The following is a 21,728-nucleotide window of genomic DNA, read 5'->3' on the forward strand; positions in this document are numbered from 1 at the left end:
AGCTGGACAGAATTTTCTACCCTTTTCGAGACACAGCTACGCATTCAAGTGAAAAAGAACTGTGATATCACATCCCTTGGCAAGTATAACAATCCCTACCAAAAAACAAAAGATTCAGAGGGGAAAAAACCAATGTATTTTAAGTAATTTGAAAGACACTGTAACTCCCTGCCTGCTGTCCATCCACCCATCCCATCCATGCATCCAGCCCAAGGAATCAGTGTACCTGGCACTCTACAAGTAACCTGCGTAAGAAAATAATTGCTGGAGCTCTGAAACAGCATCAGCATTACTGCAGTACTTACCCTCCACCATTAATTCAAATTTAGAAGGTTTTCCTGCACCTGAAATGCCCAATAAGAAATTTTAAGCAAGAGAAGACTAGGATTTCATAAAAAGTAGCACACCCTTACAAGAATAACCTCATTATCAGCATGAGCTTTTGGGGTCCCAGCTTGCACCCTCAAAATTACTCCACCTAATCTCAAAATTCCCAAAGTTGCCTTTTTTCTCCAAACTGACAAATAAAATCTAATACTTGGAACATCAAACATTTAATTAAATTACTTACACAACTTACCAAGCTACTCACGACCAGCATTAATTTCTCCCCCACTCTATAAATAACATTTTAACACATGGCAGAGATACATCAGCACGTATCAAAGCTTGGCGAAACCCATTTCAGATGATTTCAATTCCAATTTTAGTATTTTCAAGTGTGCAAGAAACACACACCCATTACAACTACATCAAACCGATGCCTTTAATGCCCAACTAACCTGCCCCACGCTGTCTCAGTCTCTGATCCTGTACGTCACACTACTTTAAGGTCCCAATCAGGGATAATAGACGGACTTCACAAGCTCCAAGGAGAAGTGGGAGTCAGACACAGAAAGCCCAGGGTCAGCCCTGGAGCAGGTGAGAGATTGTGCTGTGCCTGAGATAAGCTGCTTGTCCTGCACCATCACTGCTGTGCCAAGGCAGCAACAGCCTTTCACCTGCACCAGCAACTGCACAGCTCCCTGAGCGAAGGTTGGGCACTGCACATGAGCACAGAGCTCACCTGGCCCAGGCAGCAACAGCCAGGCCTATTCCTATCAATAACACAGAAACTCAGGGGATCTGGCAACATACAACCCCAAAATATTAAAAAACATTATCCATGGAAAGCTGAAGTTTAATTAATACCTCTCTACAAATTTCTTGTTAAGACAAAATAAAAAAAGAACAAAAATCAAGCTTTCTCCGACACTGTTTAACATTCAATTCCTGATTTCAAAAATTGACTTTGATTTATAGCCTCAAACAAAAACGCAGCTGCTTGAAAAGCATGTTAAACACTAGTCAATGGTGTCAGTGTTCACTCACAGGAGAGCAGGAATAAAGCTTAGGAGATCCAGTCTCACACCAAGACTGAATTTGGAAGAAAATCTGAAAAGAACATTGGGAGAAAGTTTTGAAAATTTCTGAATGTAACAATACCCCCAGACTTACTTTTAAAGATACCTAATCCCTAAGAGGCTTAATTCAGTCCCATCTGCCCTCCCTCTCCTTCTCAAACCCTCTCCACAACCTATGTAAGAGCTGTCTGTCCTGGCTCCTGCGAAGGAATCGTTCCTCTGGCGTTTTTGGGAGCACGTATTTCACATGCACTCCTCCCCAGATGATTTAACTCTGCAGAGCCATCACTGACCCTGCACTGAGTGTGCTCAAGGCTCCCTTAGGACACCTCAGCCTGGAGAGCTTGATTTCTGTCACAAACTAAGAGCAGTATCAGAACAGTATCAAACAAATCCCAATGACCTTCCACTTGCAACTGTATAAAAAAACAGATGGAAAATAATAACCTCTGGGGGGAGGCAGGGGTGTGTGGAAAGAATGAGGCTTTGTGGAATTCTTGGAGAGGGGGGATACACAGGACAGCTCTACCTCTGCTACCTTTCCACTTCCTTGTCAGTGCTACCAAAGTTCTCCTTTGGAATGGAAAAACACCACCAAACCCAAAACATACTGATGGATCTCTTCCATTCTGCAATTCTCAACTGTAACCCAAACTGACCATTTGCCAGAGATGTACAATGTTAACAAACACACTACAATTACCAAGATTTAACTGATGTGAGTAAACACACACCAACATAATAAAATACTTTGCTTACACTGCACAATCAAGTATTTATGTATTTTCCATCCGGTATCTTCCATATTGAGGTTTCATAATCAATCACTTAAAAGAGACAATTATTCACAAGGGCTGCTTTCCACTCTGCTTTTTTAAATACTGGTTTCAACATACACAAGTTCTGAACTTCTGGGAGTTTTCAAATGTGAATCTCTTCTTGCAGATGTCACATGTATGAAACCAAGGATGAAAATAAAACTAACAATGCTTGAATAAACCTTAAAAATGAGGTAGTTTCAGACAGGACATACCTAAAATCTTTCCCTTCGAATACTAACACTAACAACCAGCACATTAACTAAAGAAAAAATTGCAAAATTAAACATATTTTATGCAATTCTAAAATGGTATATTTTCTCATGAAGCTGCTGGTAACATGCGTGTTCCAGTACTTCAAGTTTAATTTCTTTGCCTTACTTCCACCTATCAAGATTTTGCAATTGAAGTTTGGGCACTGAATGTAAAATACTGTCATACAACTCTTGGGACTACAAAAACCCCCAAACAACTAAATTCTTAAAAATAACTGAAAGAACCAGTTAAAACTGTAGCTCTGAACTGCCTCCTGTGTTACTGAAGAGAGGATAACAAAAGAACTGCATCTGTACTCTCTCCTTCCAGTTAAAATTTTAAGACTAGAATATTACACAAATACTCCGCAGATGAGAAAGTTCCTAAAAGTGTAACATATTTGCAATGTATTTTTTCTATAATACAAGTCAGGAATATTGAATGGATGGACTATTAAAGCTGGTGCAGTGTTTCCAACTCACTCCTTAGCCTCTGTCACCAATTTCCATGTTCAGTCTGACATGCTGCAAGGAATCAAGTCCCCTGTATCAAGTCCCTGCTCCCCAACATTAATTCTCTCTACAAAAATACTCATGTTAAACACCTTCCTTAGAGCAAATCCCAAATCCTGCTGATTGTCAGTTGCTGGTGTTTCCAGCCACAACAAAACTTGAATCAGTTTCTAACTTAATCTCTCCAATGTGATTACAGCAGTGTAACATCCAGCTCACTCCAGCAGATTCTACAGCACTTGGAATAAATCATTTCATCAATACCATCCCCTTTACATCTTCAAGGTATTAACTGCAGCTAGATTTTAACACAAATTACAGAAAAGGAATTAACCAAACACATTACACAAAAAATGTTTTCTACTACTCAGGAATGAAAGTAAAAGTACTTCTATATTTGTGTAATAACTGACCAAGCAGCATCTTAACTATACAGATAAAAGCAGCAGCAACAGAACTAATTCCAAGGAGAGGGAAAAAGACCCCAAAGGGTTAAAATACTTGACCTGCAAGCTCTCCCCATGCTGACTGGTTTTTGCTGTGGTCCCCCTAACCACTTTAAAAACTGAATGCTAATGTCACCCCACCGCTTGTAATGAAATCTCCACTGGTGTTCCTGTCTAGCAGCACGAACACTGTCCTAGAGGAATAAAAGGAGGATGAGTACGTGTTCCACAGCTGCTTGTCCTAGAAAAATGGGTAGAAATAGCACTGCTGATGCATCATCATCCTGGGATCACCTGTGCTACAAGAAAGCCAGGAAAATGAAGCGTCAACTTCGGCTTTCAGAAAGCACTAACGCGGCTTTCATCTACCACCCAGCAGCTTCAGATCTTCAGTCAAATTAGTTGAAGCTGCAAATACTCCCACTTCAACTGCTTTTCCATAAAGGAGTTAAAAATACAGCTTTTACAGCTGGATTATTCCTTGCCACCACTAAACATCTAAGCAGAAGGTCGAACACGCCAAACTAGTTCACATTTGAACTGAAATGATGGAATAGCTGATGCATACCCTAAGCTATACATATATCTATTATATATATAATCTTGCCCACCGAGCTACTCCTACAAAGTGGACTTATTCTTACAGCTCTGGGACAGACTGGAGTAGAGGAGGAAAAGGAAGCATTCAGACTGAAGTGTGTTTTCTGGCAAGGAAAAAAGGGCACATGCATATGACTGCACTCGGGTTTTATTAGCAGAGAAAACACTCTCCCATTAGTCATCCCCGCAGCAAACAAGGCATCGCTTCCTCACCCCTTACTTCTCTCCCAGTATCTCAGGGTTTATCAGCTTTCATATGGAAAATGTAGGAAAAAGCAGCCTTCCCTCAGGTTGTCCTTTCCTCTGAGCTGAAATTCATCAAGTCTTAGTACACAGATGATTACTTAATTGGAGACAACAAGGTTTTACAAACTCCCGAATCTCAAGAAACTTATTACTAAAATGCTTTAAAAAGCACAGACAAAATTGTGAAACGGAGCCCCAACAGCAAACGTGGGGGTTTTTTTTAAGATTTTGAATTTACAACCAGCATCCCATAACCAGGAGGTATGAAAACCACTGGCCATGTATTTACAGTTGTACCACAGCCTAAATAGTAGTATTTTTAGGCAAAGCATAATATATCCTCCTTATGAAAAAATAAAGCTAACTTTTATAAACACAAATGTATGGAAATGAAGCCGTACTTTAAGGTGGAGCAGTTTCATATCAAAACTTTTAACAGTTGAAAATGAAACAAAACAGAAGCAAACTCTTAGCGAAGCTGCCAGTCCTTTATCAATAGCCTGCAGCTCAAAGCTAGAACATTAACACATCTTCATAGTGCCTGGAAAAAGATCAGAGCTAGGTAAATGTAGGTCACCTAAGCCCCATGAGTCAGTGCCAACTCCTCCTGCCCACCATTTAAGCTATCAAAGGCTCAAAAATATAGTGCATGACTGAACCTTCCCTTTTTTTTTTTTTTCCCCAGTTCAGGTCTTTTTTGGATGTTATTACAGAATTCTTACAGCTGAAGGAAGTTACAGATTTTCTACACATTTCACATTAATTAATCTGAGGGGTTTTATTCCTTCATGAAAAAAAAAAAAAAAGAATTATCATCCTCAAAAAGTCATTTTCTGCTCAGAGGAAAAGCCAGATCTCTGGCTAGTAGGGAAGTACAGTTGTGACTCTTACATTACTGGAAGGACAGGTTTCATGACCAAATGGCCCCTACAGCCTGATGTAATAAAGGAGGCACAACATGGATCTCAGCAGTTTATCCTGAATATTGTAACTCAAATATTCACAAAAGCAGAGCAGGTTGTGCTCTTTTTATCAATTATATAACGTATTTCAAGTCAGAGCAACAAACTGAACAATAACCATACAAAACCCTGCCAAAAGACGAGCCAATTTCTTACACCCAAACAAGTTCTGTTTATGTACACTCCCCATTCTATTTCCAATAATGAGGTGCCTGTTGGCACTCCTCTATTTCAAACAGCAGCCGCCACAAAGTGCATCCAGCCCAAGGAAGTTGTCTATTAAAATGGTCAGTATAGTTAGCAGGGGGGAGAAAAAAGGGAGTGGAAGAATAAAAACCAACCCATCTTACACAGACAGCACTGCATTTCTGAGAGAGCTGTTCCAGAAAGTTCCCTTTAGCTGTTCCCTATCTTCCCATATCCAGAACTGCACCAGCAGAAAACCTCTGCTGCTTCACATTTAAGATTTTCCTCAGATGGTATTTTTCTGTTCCACAAAACAACAAAGAAAAAGCCCACCAAAACAGGCACCATCTTATTCTGTAAATAATCACAGCACAAGGAGGGCAATGTAACTGCAGCATTTGTATATGATCATAAAGCAGTGGTCCCTGACAGGAGAACTGTATTCACATTTTCTATACAACTTTTAATTTGCATCCTATGACACACCATCAGGTGTTAAGAAAATGCCTTCCCTGCACCTTCCCCTGGGACCTAAGGTAGGAACATACATGTTGTAAACAAGAGCTACAATGAAGAGCAAGCATTCTGGGACCACAGCAGGAATACCTGGAAAGTGCATTCCACGCAAGAGCAAGAGGGAAGGTAACTGAATTGTGAGAGGTGATTACATCAACTCTTGGCTCTTTGGAGAGTAAAAGAAGGAATTTCTGACACCTTTCCACCACCACTACAAACCCACAGAACATCTGCCTGTGATAAAGATAAGTAGTAACATTTTCCGATCTGTTTTCTTGCAATGTTAAATTTAAATACAAGCCAAACAAAAATACTTTCCTATCATAATCTCCAAGCTGGCAGTCCTCACAAATATCAAATGAAAAATAAATACTTCCCAAATGGGGAAACTGGTCCTTCCTCAGTTCTGAATTCAAGCACAGTGGTTGGTACAACACCTCTGGCCAAGGCTCTATCTTCACACCCTTTCTAAAAGTTTGAAAACACCAGCTCCAGGCTGGTTGCTCATAATTCAGCAAACACATTTACTTCAAGCTCTGCAGGCTCCTCTTGCACTGAACTAGTTATTGAGTCTATGTGCAAATTGGAAACTCTCGCTACAATGAAGTACAAAAATAATTAAGACTTGCATTATTCTGATTTACTACTGCATGACAAACTCTGAGGAGAGAGAAGTTGGAACATAAAGTTCTCAAGAACACAGCCAGTTTAACTACTATTTTATTACAGGTGGGGCAGGCAAAACAATCCCTTAGTAATTTTATCTAATACTTCCCAGCAGAAAACCCTTGGTGCTGGCCCTTTTTTTTTTTCCTCTGCCAAACTAAAATCATTAGGGCTGCGACCTTCAGTGGCAGACACCTAGAGTGGGATGAACTTCTAAGAACACAAGTGGTAAAGTCAGTTCTGCATTTGGAGAACACAGCTTTGGCCACATTAAATACCAAATTGCCTTGGAACACCTCACAGCTGTCCACCAAACTTCCAGGTACGCTGCATAAATCCACCTTTTTCTGTGGTTTACAAAATCTTTATTTAGCAGCTATTCTAGCAGCTAAGATCCTGAAGGATTATTTTCCACAAGCTCCTCTAAGTTCCTCCAGGTGGAAAACCAGCACATGCATCTTCCCTACCATCCCCACAGTCTGCAGTATCCAGGAGCCAGCACATTCCTACCCTGGCCACACAGGATGCTCTGGGCTGCTGGAACAAAGACCAGCTTTCCTGGAATGTTTCATGAACTGCAGAGCTGCTTGGCACTGCCCTGACAGAGCGAAGCCTTTCTTCCGTTCTTACTATACCTGGATTTACCTCACAGACTGCTTTTATCCTTCAAATCCATGGTTTAAAGAATGAAAACTTAATAGATCTGGACTTGGATGAGGTTATTAAAAAGAAAAAAACAGAAGTAGAGCTCTAGGAATAAAAAGTGAAAGAACCTGAGTTTTAAGAAATGAAACAGATTAAATATGGGCACGTTTTAAATAGTTCAAGAATATTACAATTGGTTTGATGAGGCCAAAGATGAGGAACAAGAGTTAGATGAAGCACTGACAGAGGATCTGAAGGTTTATTGGTGGAGACAGCAAAGGAGAAAAAAAGAAATTGAGACTGGGTTTTGTGCCTGCCAGACCACTCTCCCCTCCAACAGCTGAACTATCACCCAAAATTCTGGAGTCACGTAATCCTTCTACTGTTGTGAGGAACCTCTTTAACTCAGTTACAGCAGTTTGTATCTCACACTCCCTCTCCTGTGAGCTGCTCCATGTGCCTCAACAGTGAGTGCCCTTCCCATGCAGGTGAAGGTGCCAACCTTGCAGATACAGCAGCCGACATTCTGGATGGCCCCCTATTATTTAATGTATGAAAATTATACTAAAAATTATACTTCCAAAATATAGCAATCAAAAGCAAAGCTGCACAAAAATTCAGACTGCTTGTATCCTCATTTGATTCTCACTAGTCTGTGTATGTTTGGTATTTTCTTTGCTTATTTCCACTACTCTCATCTTCAGAGGACAAATACCTCCAAGGATCAATACAGACCTATCCCAGAGAACAATTCCACCCTGGGTATGAGGAGATTGCTGTTCCTATTTGTCAAGCAAGCGGGAAAGCACAGTGGAATATAAAGAAAAGTGGGAAAAGAATGCATAGCCTCTGAATTACTGTAGCTAAACACTGTAGAAAACTAAAATTTATCACTAACAGCACCTCAGCAGACGAGTCACCCACACAGTGCTTTTCACAAGCAATTACTCAGGGCAGGATTTAAGATGGCTAAGATTAGGTGAGGCAAAAATTAGCTATCTGGACTCCATCCTGACAAAGAGTACAGATTAGCACTTTTGGAAAGCAGCTAAGCCCACCTACCCAGGACTCATATGCCTCTTTTGATGGCCTAACTTCACATTTCAACCCTAAATTTTTGAAGGGCTGAATGCTTACAACATTTTGCTGGATTCACAATCTCACCTCTTCTCCACATGCTGAATGATCAGAGAGGTGATTACAGTCAAACTGAGAAAAAAATGTCCCAGATGACTTCTTAATTTACTTTTCCACTGGTGGAAGGAGTGTTAAGGCAAGTGAGGAACCAGTGTCAAACAAAATATACAAGTGGCCAGGAACAAAGAAGAATGAGACTTTCCCCTCTGTGAGCTGTGACCTGCCAAAAATGGGTTATCTCATAGAGAAACAGCCAAAAATAAACCAGAGAATATGTGAAAAATACAATGATTGGTAAATGACTCATGGGGATCACAGAAAAGAAACACAACTACCACTACATAATGAAGTCTCCAATATTTTAAGTTCTGTATCAGCTGAAGTTTGAGAGTAATAGTTCTGCAGAGGTTCTTACTGTGTTTTCTCCTGCAGGAACTCCAGCCCCTTCTAGGACTTCACCAGGTGACACACATGGATGGGGGATGTCCCATGAGGACACCATCCCATGTTCTGATTCTCAGGAAATTCTCAGCCATCCACCTCCTCTATCAGCCCAATGTATGGCAGGCAGAAACCTGTGAGGATCTGGCAAAGCTCGTGACAGCAACGTTGTATTTCAAAGGGGTTTGCAAGTTAAAATGAAAATTGGGACACCACACAGATGCCACCGCCTCCTGAGACAGTTTTAGAGCTTAAGTATCTGCAAAACAATATTACATAGATGCAACATAACTGTTAAAACAAATGCACAGATTAATACACTGCTGCCACCACACCCCAAACACTAAGCATATTAAACACTCATATTTTTAAGCGACAGCATTAAAAATTGGGTATGAGTAGGGCAGTAGATACATTGCAAGAAAGCTTTGACAATTTTAAGACTTTTTTTTAAGCAGCTCATTTCAAAAGACTAACACTGATAATGCTGCTACTTTATGTCTTTCCTTGTACAAGATCTTCTGTTAGCATGCAGAATTCTTTTGCACATATGAATGAACAGAATGCACAGCACAGCACTCCAGATATTACCCGACACATTTACAGTCTCAAAGATACTGAAATTCTTTTGCTTTCTGAAGGTGAAAAAGGAATTAAACCAGAATATACTGAGGAACTGGTAAAGCCCCCAATGCTCAGAGATCAGAGTACACTCATAGCTCATGTACCCTCCATGCAGGCAGGAGTTGAGTCACCACTTCCTTGGCCTGCTCATCCAGGCGTCTCTGAACAGGAATATCAACACCCAGCAGGGAGCAAATGCAGCTCTGCACTGGCTCTTCAGCTTCCTCAGTGCAGGGACAAGGGCAGGAGCAGCTCGGTCTGCAACGTCCCTGCTCCCACCCCACAGCTCCACCAGCTCTTCTGCAACTCCAGCACCTCCTTCTCTCCTCTCCCCCATCCATCCATGGCTTTAGAGACCCCCACAGAAGTACTATCAAATTGTTATCTGGCCCACAATGCAGACAAGGTTGAGCAACAACCATGAAACCACACCCTCAACCCTCACACTTCTTCACACTCTGAACCTATAACACTTTCCATTTTCAAACAACACCAATTTAGGCAGCTTTTGGAAGAATATGCTTCTAATGGGGCTGTACATTGCCTCTTTTGGTTCGAAATCTAATTAAAAGATCTTGAAAATCATAATGACATTCAGTAAAGCAATGAGTTACTCACACAATTGTTCAAAATAGCTGTTTTGCAAATAAGACAGAAAACACAAACTGAACTAGAAAATACAAACTGATTTAAGTTTCACATTAGTGATGTCTGCCATTATCAAATATTGCTGGCTACTCAGTAAACACACTGGATGTGCTGGACACTCAGACCTGACCAATGAGCAGTTCTTCACTAATTAGAAGCGCTTTTTATTTTAAGCTGTCACAAAATAAACTTAGAAAAAAAACTGGTTTGCAAACCAAACGGTTAAAAAACACATTTGCTCTTAGCTTCTCTTTTTTAACTACAACTATGAAGCCACACTACCATCAAAACACCCAGGCCACACAGCTCAGCCCCCACTGGAGCACTGCTGTGGGGCAGGAGGGATCCCTCTGACCCAGCTGCAACCCCTGGTACTCACCACTGCCAACAGCAACAAAGCAAAAGGGAAAAAACGTGCACAACTGCTCTACCACATCATTGCAGGGCTCAATACTGATGAGAACTTGGGGAAATCTCTATTTTAAGGACGTGATTACACCAAACCAGAAAATCATATTTGCCTTAATGTGACAATCGTTAGTGCTAAGTGTAATACACATCCATTGCCTTTATCCTGACCAATTCAGAAAACTCAGAGCAGTGGCAGTACCTGAAACACCATGGCAGCATCTTCTTCCTGGACTCATAGCAACAAGAGTGACCACCACAGCCCAGTGACCACCACAGCCCAGTGCAGTGTCTGGACGACGATGAAGTTCAAGAGACTGAGACCACAAACCTGTTGACAGGAGCAAACTCAACAGCTTTATTTCTTCTGCTCTGAAAGCTGACTGCTCCTCTTTCACACTTCTGATTCTGCTTCACTTACATTTTCTGTTGCTTGCAATGCCAGGATGACAATTTTATGTATTTCATTCTTGCCTGCTCTGAAAGCACACAAACTGTATAAACCCTTTTTTGTTGTTGTCTTCTCACTAGGTGTGAAATGTGGAAGCTTAAACTTCTTGTTGAGGGCAATGGTCTACGGTCACAGCCCTTAGCTGAGAAGTGAGCACTGCCTAAATAAGTGGAAATTGCCTCAATAAGTTGTCTTTGACTTTTTTTTCCAACTTTGTATCAATTAACTACAGTGCTCCACAGACATTTTCTAACAGTTGTGGTTTTGTATCCCAAAGGCAGCAGAACAGAAAGTGAGGTTTTCCATGCTGTGAGGACATCAGAGTGCTATTTCTTACTTTCTTTGGTCAGCTAGCTATTATTAGAACCCGTAAGATTTAATGGACAGACTAAGTAGACTGGAACTCAAGAGAACTCGATTCTTTTTGCAATTCAGCTGTTACCTGTGCTGACAATGGCTCTTTTTCTTTCTGCTTGACTCCCCTCTCCTTTTTACCCTATCTACTCATATTTAAAATGACAAGGCCATCCTACACTATGCACCAGCCTAATTTTGAACCAAATACTCTCCCCTAAGTAACATGGTCCAAAACCATTATTTGAATACCACTAACCTAATTGCCTGCCCCTACCATTAAACAAATTAACCAAACTTTTTCAATTTCACTCTCCATCCAGCCTAATGCTTGCACCAAGAATTCAAGGGATTATCAGTATCTTGCCTATTAGTAAAAGGTTGCTATAGTACCTACAAAGGCATCCCACTCCAACAAGACAAAACATTTTCACACCAGAAGCCTTCACTTCTTTGTATGAATGATACACGACTTCTGTATTTTGAGTTACAGTGGCAAAGCCATCACCAGCCTGCAACATTCACGGGGAAAAATGAGGCAGGAAATCTGTGGATCACTACAGCAGGCTCTAAATGCTGTATGAAAAAACATGATGCCCAGTGCACTGAGGGAATAACTCAGCCATTTCTGCTGGTCTGCTCAGTGTAGTTCAAACAAAATAAGTAGTCTTTCATACACAGAATTCTTTGAAGAAGACCTACTTTCTTGCATGGTTTTTTAAATGCATCTTTTCACACAACCTTTAGAGACATTCTCTTCTTTACAGTTTCTTACAGATCGTGCCTTTTTCTCTTCCACCTCAAAGCTGAGACTCACTTGGGGTATTTACTTTTTTAACAAAGTAAAAAAAATTTCAGATCCCTGAAAGTGATCTGAAATGGTTTTCCATTTTGTATTTTTCCAGTGGCTAAGTGGTTTTCCAGTTTGTGTTAACATTACCCTCGATAGGAGCTCATCTATACCCCTTTCTTTCCTACTATAATTCCAATGCAAATAACATACAATGCTTCTTTTAAAGCTTCCATCCATGATATGAATTCACATACAATACTACAAGCAGCAATTCCCCAAAGTGCTCCTGCGCATTTCTTTCCTATGGCACTAACACTGGTGACTACCACAGAATCTCAACAAGCCTTTCCTGATTTTAAGAACACACGCTTTTTCACAAGGTGTACGATTCAAAGGAGCCTTACACAAACACTTTATTAGGGCTACTGTGATTTAATCTTCCTCCTGCCTAACTACAGGTGAAGAAAAACAGACCTTGTAGCACACACTGAACATCAATAAATCTTATGCTGTTAAACAAGGCAGAAAAGTTCTTAGACGTATTTAAAATATCAAGAACATCTGGAAATAAATTAGGTATTAGAGAGTCAAATACAAAATGAAAAGTCTAATGTACTTCAAAGTTTTACTCTATTAAAGCATTAATGAATATATTAACATGAGCACTAACAAAACAGAATCCTTTTAAGTGTTTTAAAAATAACCAACACAGCCCCATTATTGGAAATACTTAAAACAATCTGAAATGTGTATGTTACAATTTCATAAATCAAAAATAGGGTTTAGAACCTCAATTTTAAAATATCAGACTATTCTATTATGGAATGTCTGAATATACAAACACACACATATGTACACACACACACTTTTTTCAGCATGAAGCATAACCCTTTGTTCCCTAATCCCCAGTTGTATGTTTAATGATCACACATAAAACACTTCCATCAAGAAGAAAAACCGCAGTTCCAGCATGTTTAATTCTTTGGAAATGAACATCTACATTGCTGAAATGGCATTAGAGTGACAAATGACTATAATCCAATGGCCCAAGGCCAGCAACTTCTATTATAACAGATTTGGCAGTGTTGTACGACACAGCATGTTGTGTGTCGATCACTAAACAGAAACGAGACTGCTCAGTTTACCTATAAACAAAACCCCACTTAACTTCACAAGTATTTTAACAGCTACATGAATGGAAAGACCAGTATGTCTGAGCAACTGCCTACAGAAACTGGATTTATTAATAGGTAAATGGCTGGATCCATTCTAAGAAGTCTCCAGATCAGTGCTATAGTCTAGAATGCACAGAATAAATAGCAGTGATTCACAAAACCTGTGGGTTTTAGCCTATTTGCATGCTGCCATATAGTTCCAAATTTAAGTTCCATGTCAGTTTTCCCAGACTTCCTTTTTTTAAGTCAACCAACCCACATTCACCCACTTTACTCTGTGTGGATTCACCATTCACGTTTTAGAAAGGCAAATGATCCCTTCTGGCTACTGAAACTCCCAGTTTCAGCTGCAGCCTGAATTCCCAAGATCACGGAAACCTGGAATAACTACTCACTCCATGGGCAAAAGATGAACCCAGACCCTTCTGAGCAATGAAAAAGAAGAGGGAAGAGACAAATCCAGCTTCTTCAGCCCTTTAAAACATGGGACAGCAACTGAGCAGCTGCAGCAAGATGGTGCACTCACACACGTCCCTCCAATTCCAATTTTAGAACCAATTTTAGTCCCCAGCAGCCCTTTTCCACGGCCACCTTTTGTGTTCAGGGTGTCCCCTGTATCTTCAGTGAATTTCACAAACCTGACAAAATCCAACTGCCCCATCCCCAAACACTTCTTTCTGCCCATGAGGACACTCCAACATCACACATATGTGCACAAGAAACTTATCCAGCTGCGTAACAACCTTTTTTTTTGATATTATTTTTGAGACATCGATTTCCTAATCACCACAAACATCAGGCAATGCACTGCAAAGACAGCACAGCACAAATGCCTGCAGACTGCTGCTTTTTTTTTTTTTTTGTCTTCTAGAAAGAGCCCTGGCTTAAGGAAACACCAAACTACACCCTGCCAGGGAGCAGCCCTCCAAGCTGGCCATAAAAGAGGCAGTTTGCAGTGCAGTATTTCAGGGAGTCAGGTTGCATGCCATGTTCTGAGTTCCAGTTCTTCTGGTTGCCAGGCCAGACACAACCTGGGTGAGGATGAGCAGCCTAGGAGCTTGTTCAGCTTTTTTTTCTGAGCTCAAACTTGCCTGGTTTTCACTTCAGCTGGGTTTGGGGGAAACGTGGTACATTTAAAATGGCACCGAGTTCATCTGACACCACAGTAATGGTGAAAGAACAAAACAAGCATAAATGATTCATTCTGCTATGGTATCCTTTCTTCTGCTTAACTTGTTTTCACAGGATTTACAAACGATGCATCTGTATTAATTCCTTCTATGAAAAACAACAGAAAAAGTGGCTAAAACAACTGTTTATACAGCTCCTACAGAGTTTTATTCTTTCCAAACAGGGAAATAATTTTTAAGCTTTTTTTTTTTTTTTAAGAGATTTGTAGATGTCCTTGATAACAAGTGGTTTTAACCAGATCAGCTTAGCATCTTTAGTGTCATGGAGCGACACAGCAGGTTTACTTCTAGCTCACCTTAAAAAAAGTACAGATTGTGAATACAGTCAGCACATGCCCAGCAGAATGACAGCAGCACTTAAATCTCTCATGAGATGATTATGAAATAGTGACATGGAATAGAGGTACAAACGACCAGCAATATCTAAACTCTGATATCAAACAATCCTGCGCTCGCTGGCGAGATGGCCACCCAAAATCAACGTCCCTTTGGAAATATTCAATATGATGGTGTTTCGGGATTCATTTGTCACAATGTGCAAACTGACTGATGAAATATTTCTGCCCACTATTCCATGAATCCATCCACTGGCAGAAATCTGCGTTTTAGCTGGAGGAGCAGCAGGATTTTCCTGAAGATGTTTTTTCCCCTGCATGACAAAAAAATGCCTCAATGACAGTGCAGCCAAATTAGAGATATGAAGGAACAACACACTTTAGTCTACCTCTGCATCATGACACAAACGTAAGGACTCAAAAATCTTATTTATCTTGTGCAACAGACAACTTTCATCAAAACTTTCTTATTTTTTTCTAGTGATCTGCAACACTACCACCCTAAAACAAAAAGGAAACACCTACACCTAAAACTGCATCCCTTAACTTATCTTCAGGCTTTTCACCCAAAAGAGTCCAAAACATTGTTACCTTAATTCAGCATCATAGCACCACACTGTTCTGGAAGACATATTCACATAAACCCCAGAGAGCATCTCAATAAACTGGTTGAATTAAAAAAAAAACCCCAAAACACAAAAATAGGCTGAGTTTAATAACATGAACAAATCACTAGCTAAACAATATCTTACAAATGTGCTTCTAAATTATATATATTCCAAATGATATACAAACTATATAATACAAGTAATATATTATAATTTAAGGAGCAGCCTCTCGAGACCTAAAAATCCACCCCTACCTATAGAGGGGGATGATTTAAAATAGTCTATGCTCAAGTTGCTACTAAAGATGAATTTACAGCCCAGTTTTAATTTCAGCTATGCAGCACTTCGCCATAAATTAAATCATCATCTTAACTTTGTTTTGTTTAAAAGTACACCAATATAATGATGTACAGACCAAAACACGTCCTTAACTCTTCTAAATCATGAAGAAAGCTGCATTGCAAACCTTAAACTTATCAAACTGACCACATGCACTCCTGAGCTCTGAGGGGGGAGAAAGCAGGGAGTGAAACAACTCTTGAGCTGGACAGTGAATCCTTCTGACATACCTGCATTCCAAAAATCATTCACTGGGACAGTAAAAAAAGGTCCAAAAGCAAGCGAGGTTCCTTCACTTTGAAATAAAACTTGAAGGATATAAAATTTTTAAATTATTCTTAAATTTGAAACAAACTCCAGACACTGCAATTGCCTTAAGAACACCCACAGTAACAAAATCATTCACGTTTTTCTCTCAAACATAAATAAATCAAGCTGGACAAAAAAGTCGGTATAGTTTTCACCGATAACAAACTTTTTTTTATGGAAAAATCAGTGTCAGTGCCACCAGTGCACAACTTCATTTGATGTGTAACTTAATTTCATTCAGAAAAAAAAACCCCAAAAAACAAAACCCCCAGAAATCATAATAAAGCATCACCTTGTCCGAAATGACTTACAATTTATGAAATGTATTTTCTATGACAGACGGCACGGATCTTTAACAAAATCATGTTTAACGCCACCATAGTTTTCAAAACTTTATTATTTGCTAACAACAAAGTTGCTCTAAGTCTTGCAAATAAAACACTTCAGTGCTCCACACGCTTTTCCTGACATTCCTGCTTTCAAGCCCTTTGAGAGAAAAACCTTAAGGGAAAGAAATAGCGAAGCGAACCCACTCAATCATTCGCTCTAAGCACACACTGGATTAGCCCAGGAACCGAGCTGTAAACTTCCAGCGAAAAACCACCACGACTGCAGTTTTTTTTCCACTCCGTGCACAAATCTCCCGCCTGGTTCAGCCAGTGGGATACAGGGAATCCACACACGCATCCCCGTGCACGGCGATCTTGCAACACTCAGCCCTTTGCACCCCGATGCGCCGGGGTTTATCGAGTGTTTGGGCGGGGGGGAGGGGGGGAGGATTAGTTTACAAATCTCCTTATTCCCTTCTCGTTATAGAATCGTTTCTGCCTCTCCCACCCTCCAAAAAATAAAAAAGAGCAGCCGGAGCGATGGGCTCTCTCCGAGCCACCCTCGGGCGGGGGCTCAGCACCGACACCCCCCACCCCGGGCCCCGGCGTGGTGACACCGACACCGGCGCGGAGCCGACCCCCCGCACTCCGGACCCCTCCGGGATGGGAATTCCGCCCCGGGAGCGCCGGATCCGCCGTCCCCGCGGGCAGCGAGGCCGCCCCGCCGCCCTCAGCACATTCAATGAACGTGCACAATCACCCTGGGCCTACTCTCGGCCACCACGCTCCCCCCCCACCCCGGGGCCCGCCCGCCGCCGGGAGCCCGGCGGGGTCCGGGCGCGGTGCCGCGGGGGTGCCCGCGGGCCCGGGCGGTACCTGCGCGCCGTGCAGGGCCATGGCGCCCCGCGTCCCCGGGGAGCTCGGCAGTCCCGGCCCCTCACGCCGCCGCCCCCGCCGCCGCCATCTTCTCCCTCGCACGCACCAGCCGGGCCGGGCGGGCGGGCGCGCGCCGCACCGCGCATGCGCCGTCCCCGCCCGCCCGCTGCGCGCGCACGGGGCGGGAGCTGAGGGCGCCGAGGGAAAAGGGCGGGCGGGGGCTCCGCCTCCGTGAGGGGAGCGGGCGGCCCCCGGCGGGAAGGCGGGCGGGGATCCCAAAAAACTTCCCCGGAGCACCTCGCCGGGTATCTCGCGTGTGAAAGGCTGAGGGAGCGTGGCGTTTTTAGTCTAGAGAAGAGAAGGCTGAGAGGGGATCTCGTTAATGCGTATGAAATATCGCCAGGGTGGGCGCCAAAGGGATCACAGAATCATGGAGTGGGTTGGGTTGGAAGGGAGCGTAAACATCATCCAGTTCCAGCCCCTGCCATCGGCAGGGACACGTTCCGCTACACCACGTTGCTCCAAGGCCAGTCCAGCCTGGCCTTGGACACTTCCAGGGATGGGGCAGCCACAGCTTCTCTGGGCACTCCGTGCCAGGATGGTGCCAGACCCTTTTCCATGGGGCTCAACAACAGGACAAGCAGCGATGGCCGTAAACTAAAACACGAGAAGTTTCACCTCAACATGAGGAAGAATTTCTGTTCGTTGAGGGTGGCAGAGCACTGGAATAGCTTCCCAGGGAGGGCATAGAGTCTCCTGTGAGGGAGACATTCCAACCCCACCTGGCCACGTTCCTGTGTCACCTGCTCCAGATGTCCCTGCCTTGGCGAGGTCGTTGGACTGGGTGATCTCAAGAGATCCTGTCCAACCCAAATAATTCTGTGATTCCTTAATTAAGTTGGAAAAGCCTTCCAAGACCATCGAGTCCAACCTATGACCAATCCCTACCTTGTCAGCCAGATCAGAGCACTGAGTGCCACATCAAGTCATTGGACACCTCCAGGGATGGTAATTCCACCACCTCCCTGGGCAGCCTGTTCCAATGTTTAGTCACTCTTTCTGTGAAGAAATTCCTCCTAATGTCCAAATTTCATCTGTAAAAGGCCACATGCCAAGGGCCACTCTGGCAGGTGACAGGTAAGGAAGGCTGTGTGCCCAGATGATGCCAGACCAAATCTGTGCCACCTCTGTCCCAAATAAGCAGGGTGGGAATGGGTTCAGGGTTTGTATCTGGGGGAAAAAAAAAAAAAAAAAAAAAAAAAAAGAATGACTAAGCCAATCTCATGATTTTGAGTGGATTGAGTCATAACAATACTGAAACCCCCAGGCAAGAATCCATCAAAATAATCTCTAATTTACTCCATATTTTTTTCCTTAAAAAACGACGAAGGCCTGCAAAAGTCTACTTCGGCTGGGAAGCAAGTGGTAGACACAACTTTATATCAGTGAGAAAGCTGAAGGGAAGAAAAGGAAGAGAACACAAGAACTTTGTGTCTTTGGCTGTTCACAGAAAGTGGGGAGAAGATTCATCCCCGTCTCCACGACAAGGACATGTCCCTCCTGTTCTGTGAAGTGCAACACTTACTGTGTGCTGATGACAGTAAATGATTTTCTCTATCAGTCTTTTACCCTTCCAGCTGACACACCCAGCTGCCGCTCCCTCGCTTTTGTCTCTCGCAAGTGTTGCTGTGCTCTCCTGAGGCAGAGAACCAGCAGTGAAAATGGCTGGTTAATATTAAAAGGGAGAAACAAAAAAGGGAGACAAATGTTCAGGCTTTTTGCATACAGCATTTCAAACGTCTGAAAGCCCCTCTCCCCTCGGGAGTCTAATTTACAAGGTAAATAATGGAGTGAAAACCCTTACGTAGCTCGTCTGGTTGAAGGCAAAATTCCCTTCTGCCCACAATGCTGCCTAAGTAAACTGACTGTTTCAAAATACAAATGAGCACAGTGTCTTCAGCCTGGAAAGCAAAAAATTCAAATACCAAAACTGTTAAAACCCAGAGCTGAGGGTGAAAACTGAGAAAGGATGTCACTGTCTCATTCAGCAACATTTAAAACATGTTCAATTTTATCCCATCTTTGTATAGTTTAATTATAAAGTCTGTTAACATTTTACCATCATATTTCCTAATAACCTAAGGGGTTTTTTTTGTAATGCCATGCTTTGATGAAACTTACCCGCTGGAAAGTTTCCACCTCAGTTCTGTTTTATTAATTTTTGCCTGTTTTAGTGGCCTGTTATTTCATTACTGCCTTCATTGCATAAATCAGTTGTGTTTTCTTCCATCTTTTATGCCAGTGGCTGTGAATTATCCCTGCAAAACAACAAGTTGCTTTTCCAAATTAAAAAAAATAACAATGGATACACTTTCTGTGTATCCATGTTCTCAAGATTCATGGAATAATTACTAACAACATGTGAATTTATCAACAACCGATGAGTCTGTGGAATTAAAGGATAGTCTGACAGCAGCCCAGGAGCTGGATAAACCACTCCCATGGTATCTGCCTCCCAGGTGCTGCTGTAATTGCTCTTACCCTGCTGGAAATGCAAAGTGCCGGGGACTCCATGTGATTTCACTGGGTCATGAGATCTGTGCTCATGACAGCGCCCGGGAGATGTGTACACATGACTTCTGAGCACTTCTGAGGATGACTTTTGGGGAGTTGAAGCACTCAGGACCCTCACATCTACTTTTTTAGGGACAGAGGAAATACCTTCCTGCTGCACTGCAGGAACAGGTTGATGACTGTGGCAGGTCTATTGCTATCCTTGTAGGGCTTCCCCCTGGTGTCAAGAGTTTCAGGACATCCCAAGACTTTTTCTTCAGAGATGCAGAACCTTTATCCCAACAGTTTCTAGGTCCAATAAGGGCTTTGCCTACGTAAAGTATTTGCCAGCAGCAGACACCTTCCCTGGCTGGATCTCAGGAAGGGCCAGTTGGCTCATAGTAAAAATAGGATGTTTAAGTTTGCAGTACAGTATCAGCCAGCTCTAGGTCAGCATCAGAGATTGTAGAATTATCAACCTTGGTAATATTTTTTCAACTTTCTGAGCCCTAAATATCCCAGGCCAGCAGTGGGCAGTGGGAGTGGGCAAAGGGAACCAGAGAGCAGCATGGCAGGTAATGTGTTCTGCAGGTGGGAACCACGAGCCAGGCACCACAGGACACAAACAGCAGCTATTTAGTTCAAAAAATGGGTTAGTACAAACCTGACTTCAAACTCCATATTCCAAAATTTGCTGGAAATTTGTAACAAATTTGTTGATGTATAAAACTTAAGCATGGACTAGTTCAAGCCAACCTGAAACAGATTCAAAGTGTGGACAAGCCTTTAGTAGATTATGTGGGTGCTTGACTCAGTGTTTCAATTATCTATGCAGAACTTCTGGCTAATTAATTGTGACTTATTCATCCTTATCTTAAGTATAAGTCTTCTCTCTTCTCGTTCAATCATCTCTTTCAGTTCTGGAGCCTCAAAAGAACCACCAAGTCTCCATCTCACCTTCCCCTCATGTTCTGTCAGCAAACCCATCATCATAAAAACAGAAGTATACTTTTTCCCAAAGCAACTCCGAGTTCCAGGAGGAATTAAAAAATGCGTGTAGCAAGCATCAACAACCCCGTGACTGGGCTGTGTCCCTCCCTATGTGGAGTTACCAGGAAGGAGGAGGAAGCTGTGAGTAGCTGAGCTGTGTTTTGACTCGCACAGTGCACTGACAGAACCTCTCTGTCTGCCCTGACCTGATCCCTAAGACATCATAAAGCCATAAGTTCATGAAGGAATAATTAGCATCTAGAGCATTATTACATTCATGAGAACTGAAATAGCTCAAGAAGCTGAAATAAAATAATATTTAAAGCTGTCTTGTCACACCACCTTTTTTTCTTTGTCTTACTGGTCAGAGCTTTGCTAAGACGTATCACCAAGGGAAGAATCACAATTCAAATCTGCACTTGTTTTCTGCAAGTTAAATTGCTCTCAGAAAGAGTACTGAGGGTTAAATTATTTCTTTGCATTCCCTAGACACACGACCCCTTTTTTGTTGTCACGCAAGGATCCGGAATCCTAAACAGTGCCTGGAAAATCAGCAGTCTTTGGAAGAAAGCACTGAAAGCAGTCTGATCTCTTACACAGATAGACACCAGCACATTTTTCCCAGTTTAAGATTTCAACTCGAGAACAAAAATATTTCCATCTTCTTTCTCAAGCCTTCAAAACAACTGCATCTCACACCAGGCTGTAATTTTTCCTCAGGGTGCCTCGAGGGATTTGTTATCTAACGTCAGAGTTACAGGCAGCAGCTCCTTGACATGCTGATGCCACAATACAGGCATGGAAGTGTGGGAAGAACAAACCTGAGGGTTTTGGTAGCTGCTTTGTTTCAGGTAAAACGAGCTTTCCTCAGAATTTGGCAATGGAAGCCTTTTTAAAAATGAGTTAGGTAGAG

The 21,728-nt window shown here is 42.2% G+C and overlaps 1 protein-coding gene across 1 annotated transcript in view; it reads right to left on the reverse strand.

Annotated features, from left to right (window-relative positions):
- USP10 (ubiquitin specific peptidase 10) overlaps positions 1 to 17,378 on the reverse strand; it is a 47,385-nt gene extending 30,007 nt beyond the window's left edge. Inside the window, exon 1 of the mRNA XM_039558230.1 lies at positions 17,273 to 17,378. Coding sequence (XP_039414164.1) covers positions 17,273 to 17,293 — 21 coding nt within the window. The 5' untranslated portion in view covers positions 17,294 to 17,378. The remainder of the gene's footprint in view (positions 1 to 17,272) is intronic.
- Between the last annotated feature and the right edge of the window lie 4,350 nt (positions 17,379 to 21,728).

The sequence above is a fragment of the Corvus cornix genome, chromosome 11, assembly GCF_000738735.6.
Source record: "Corvus cornix cornix isolate S_Up_H32 chromosome 11, ASM73873v5, whole genome shotgun sequence".
Classification (NCBI taxonomy): Eukaryota; Metazoa; Chordata; class Aves; order Passeriformes; family Corvidae; genus Corvus; species Corvus cornix.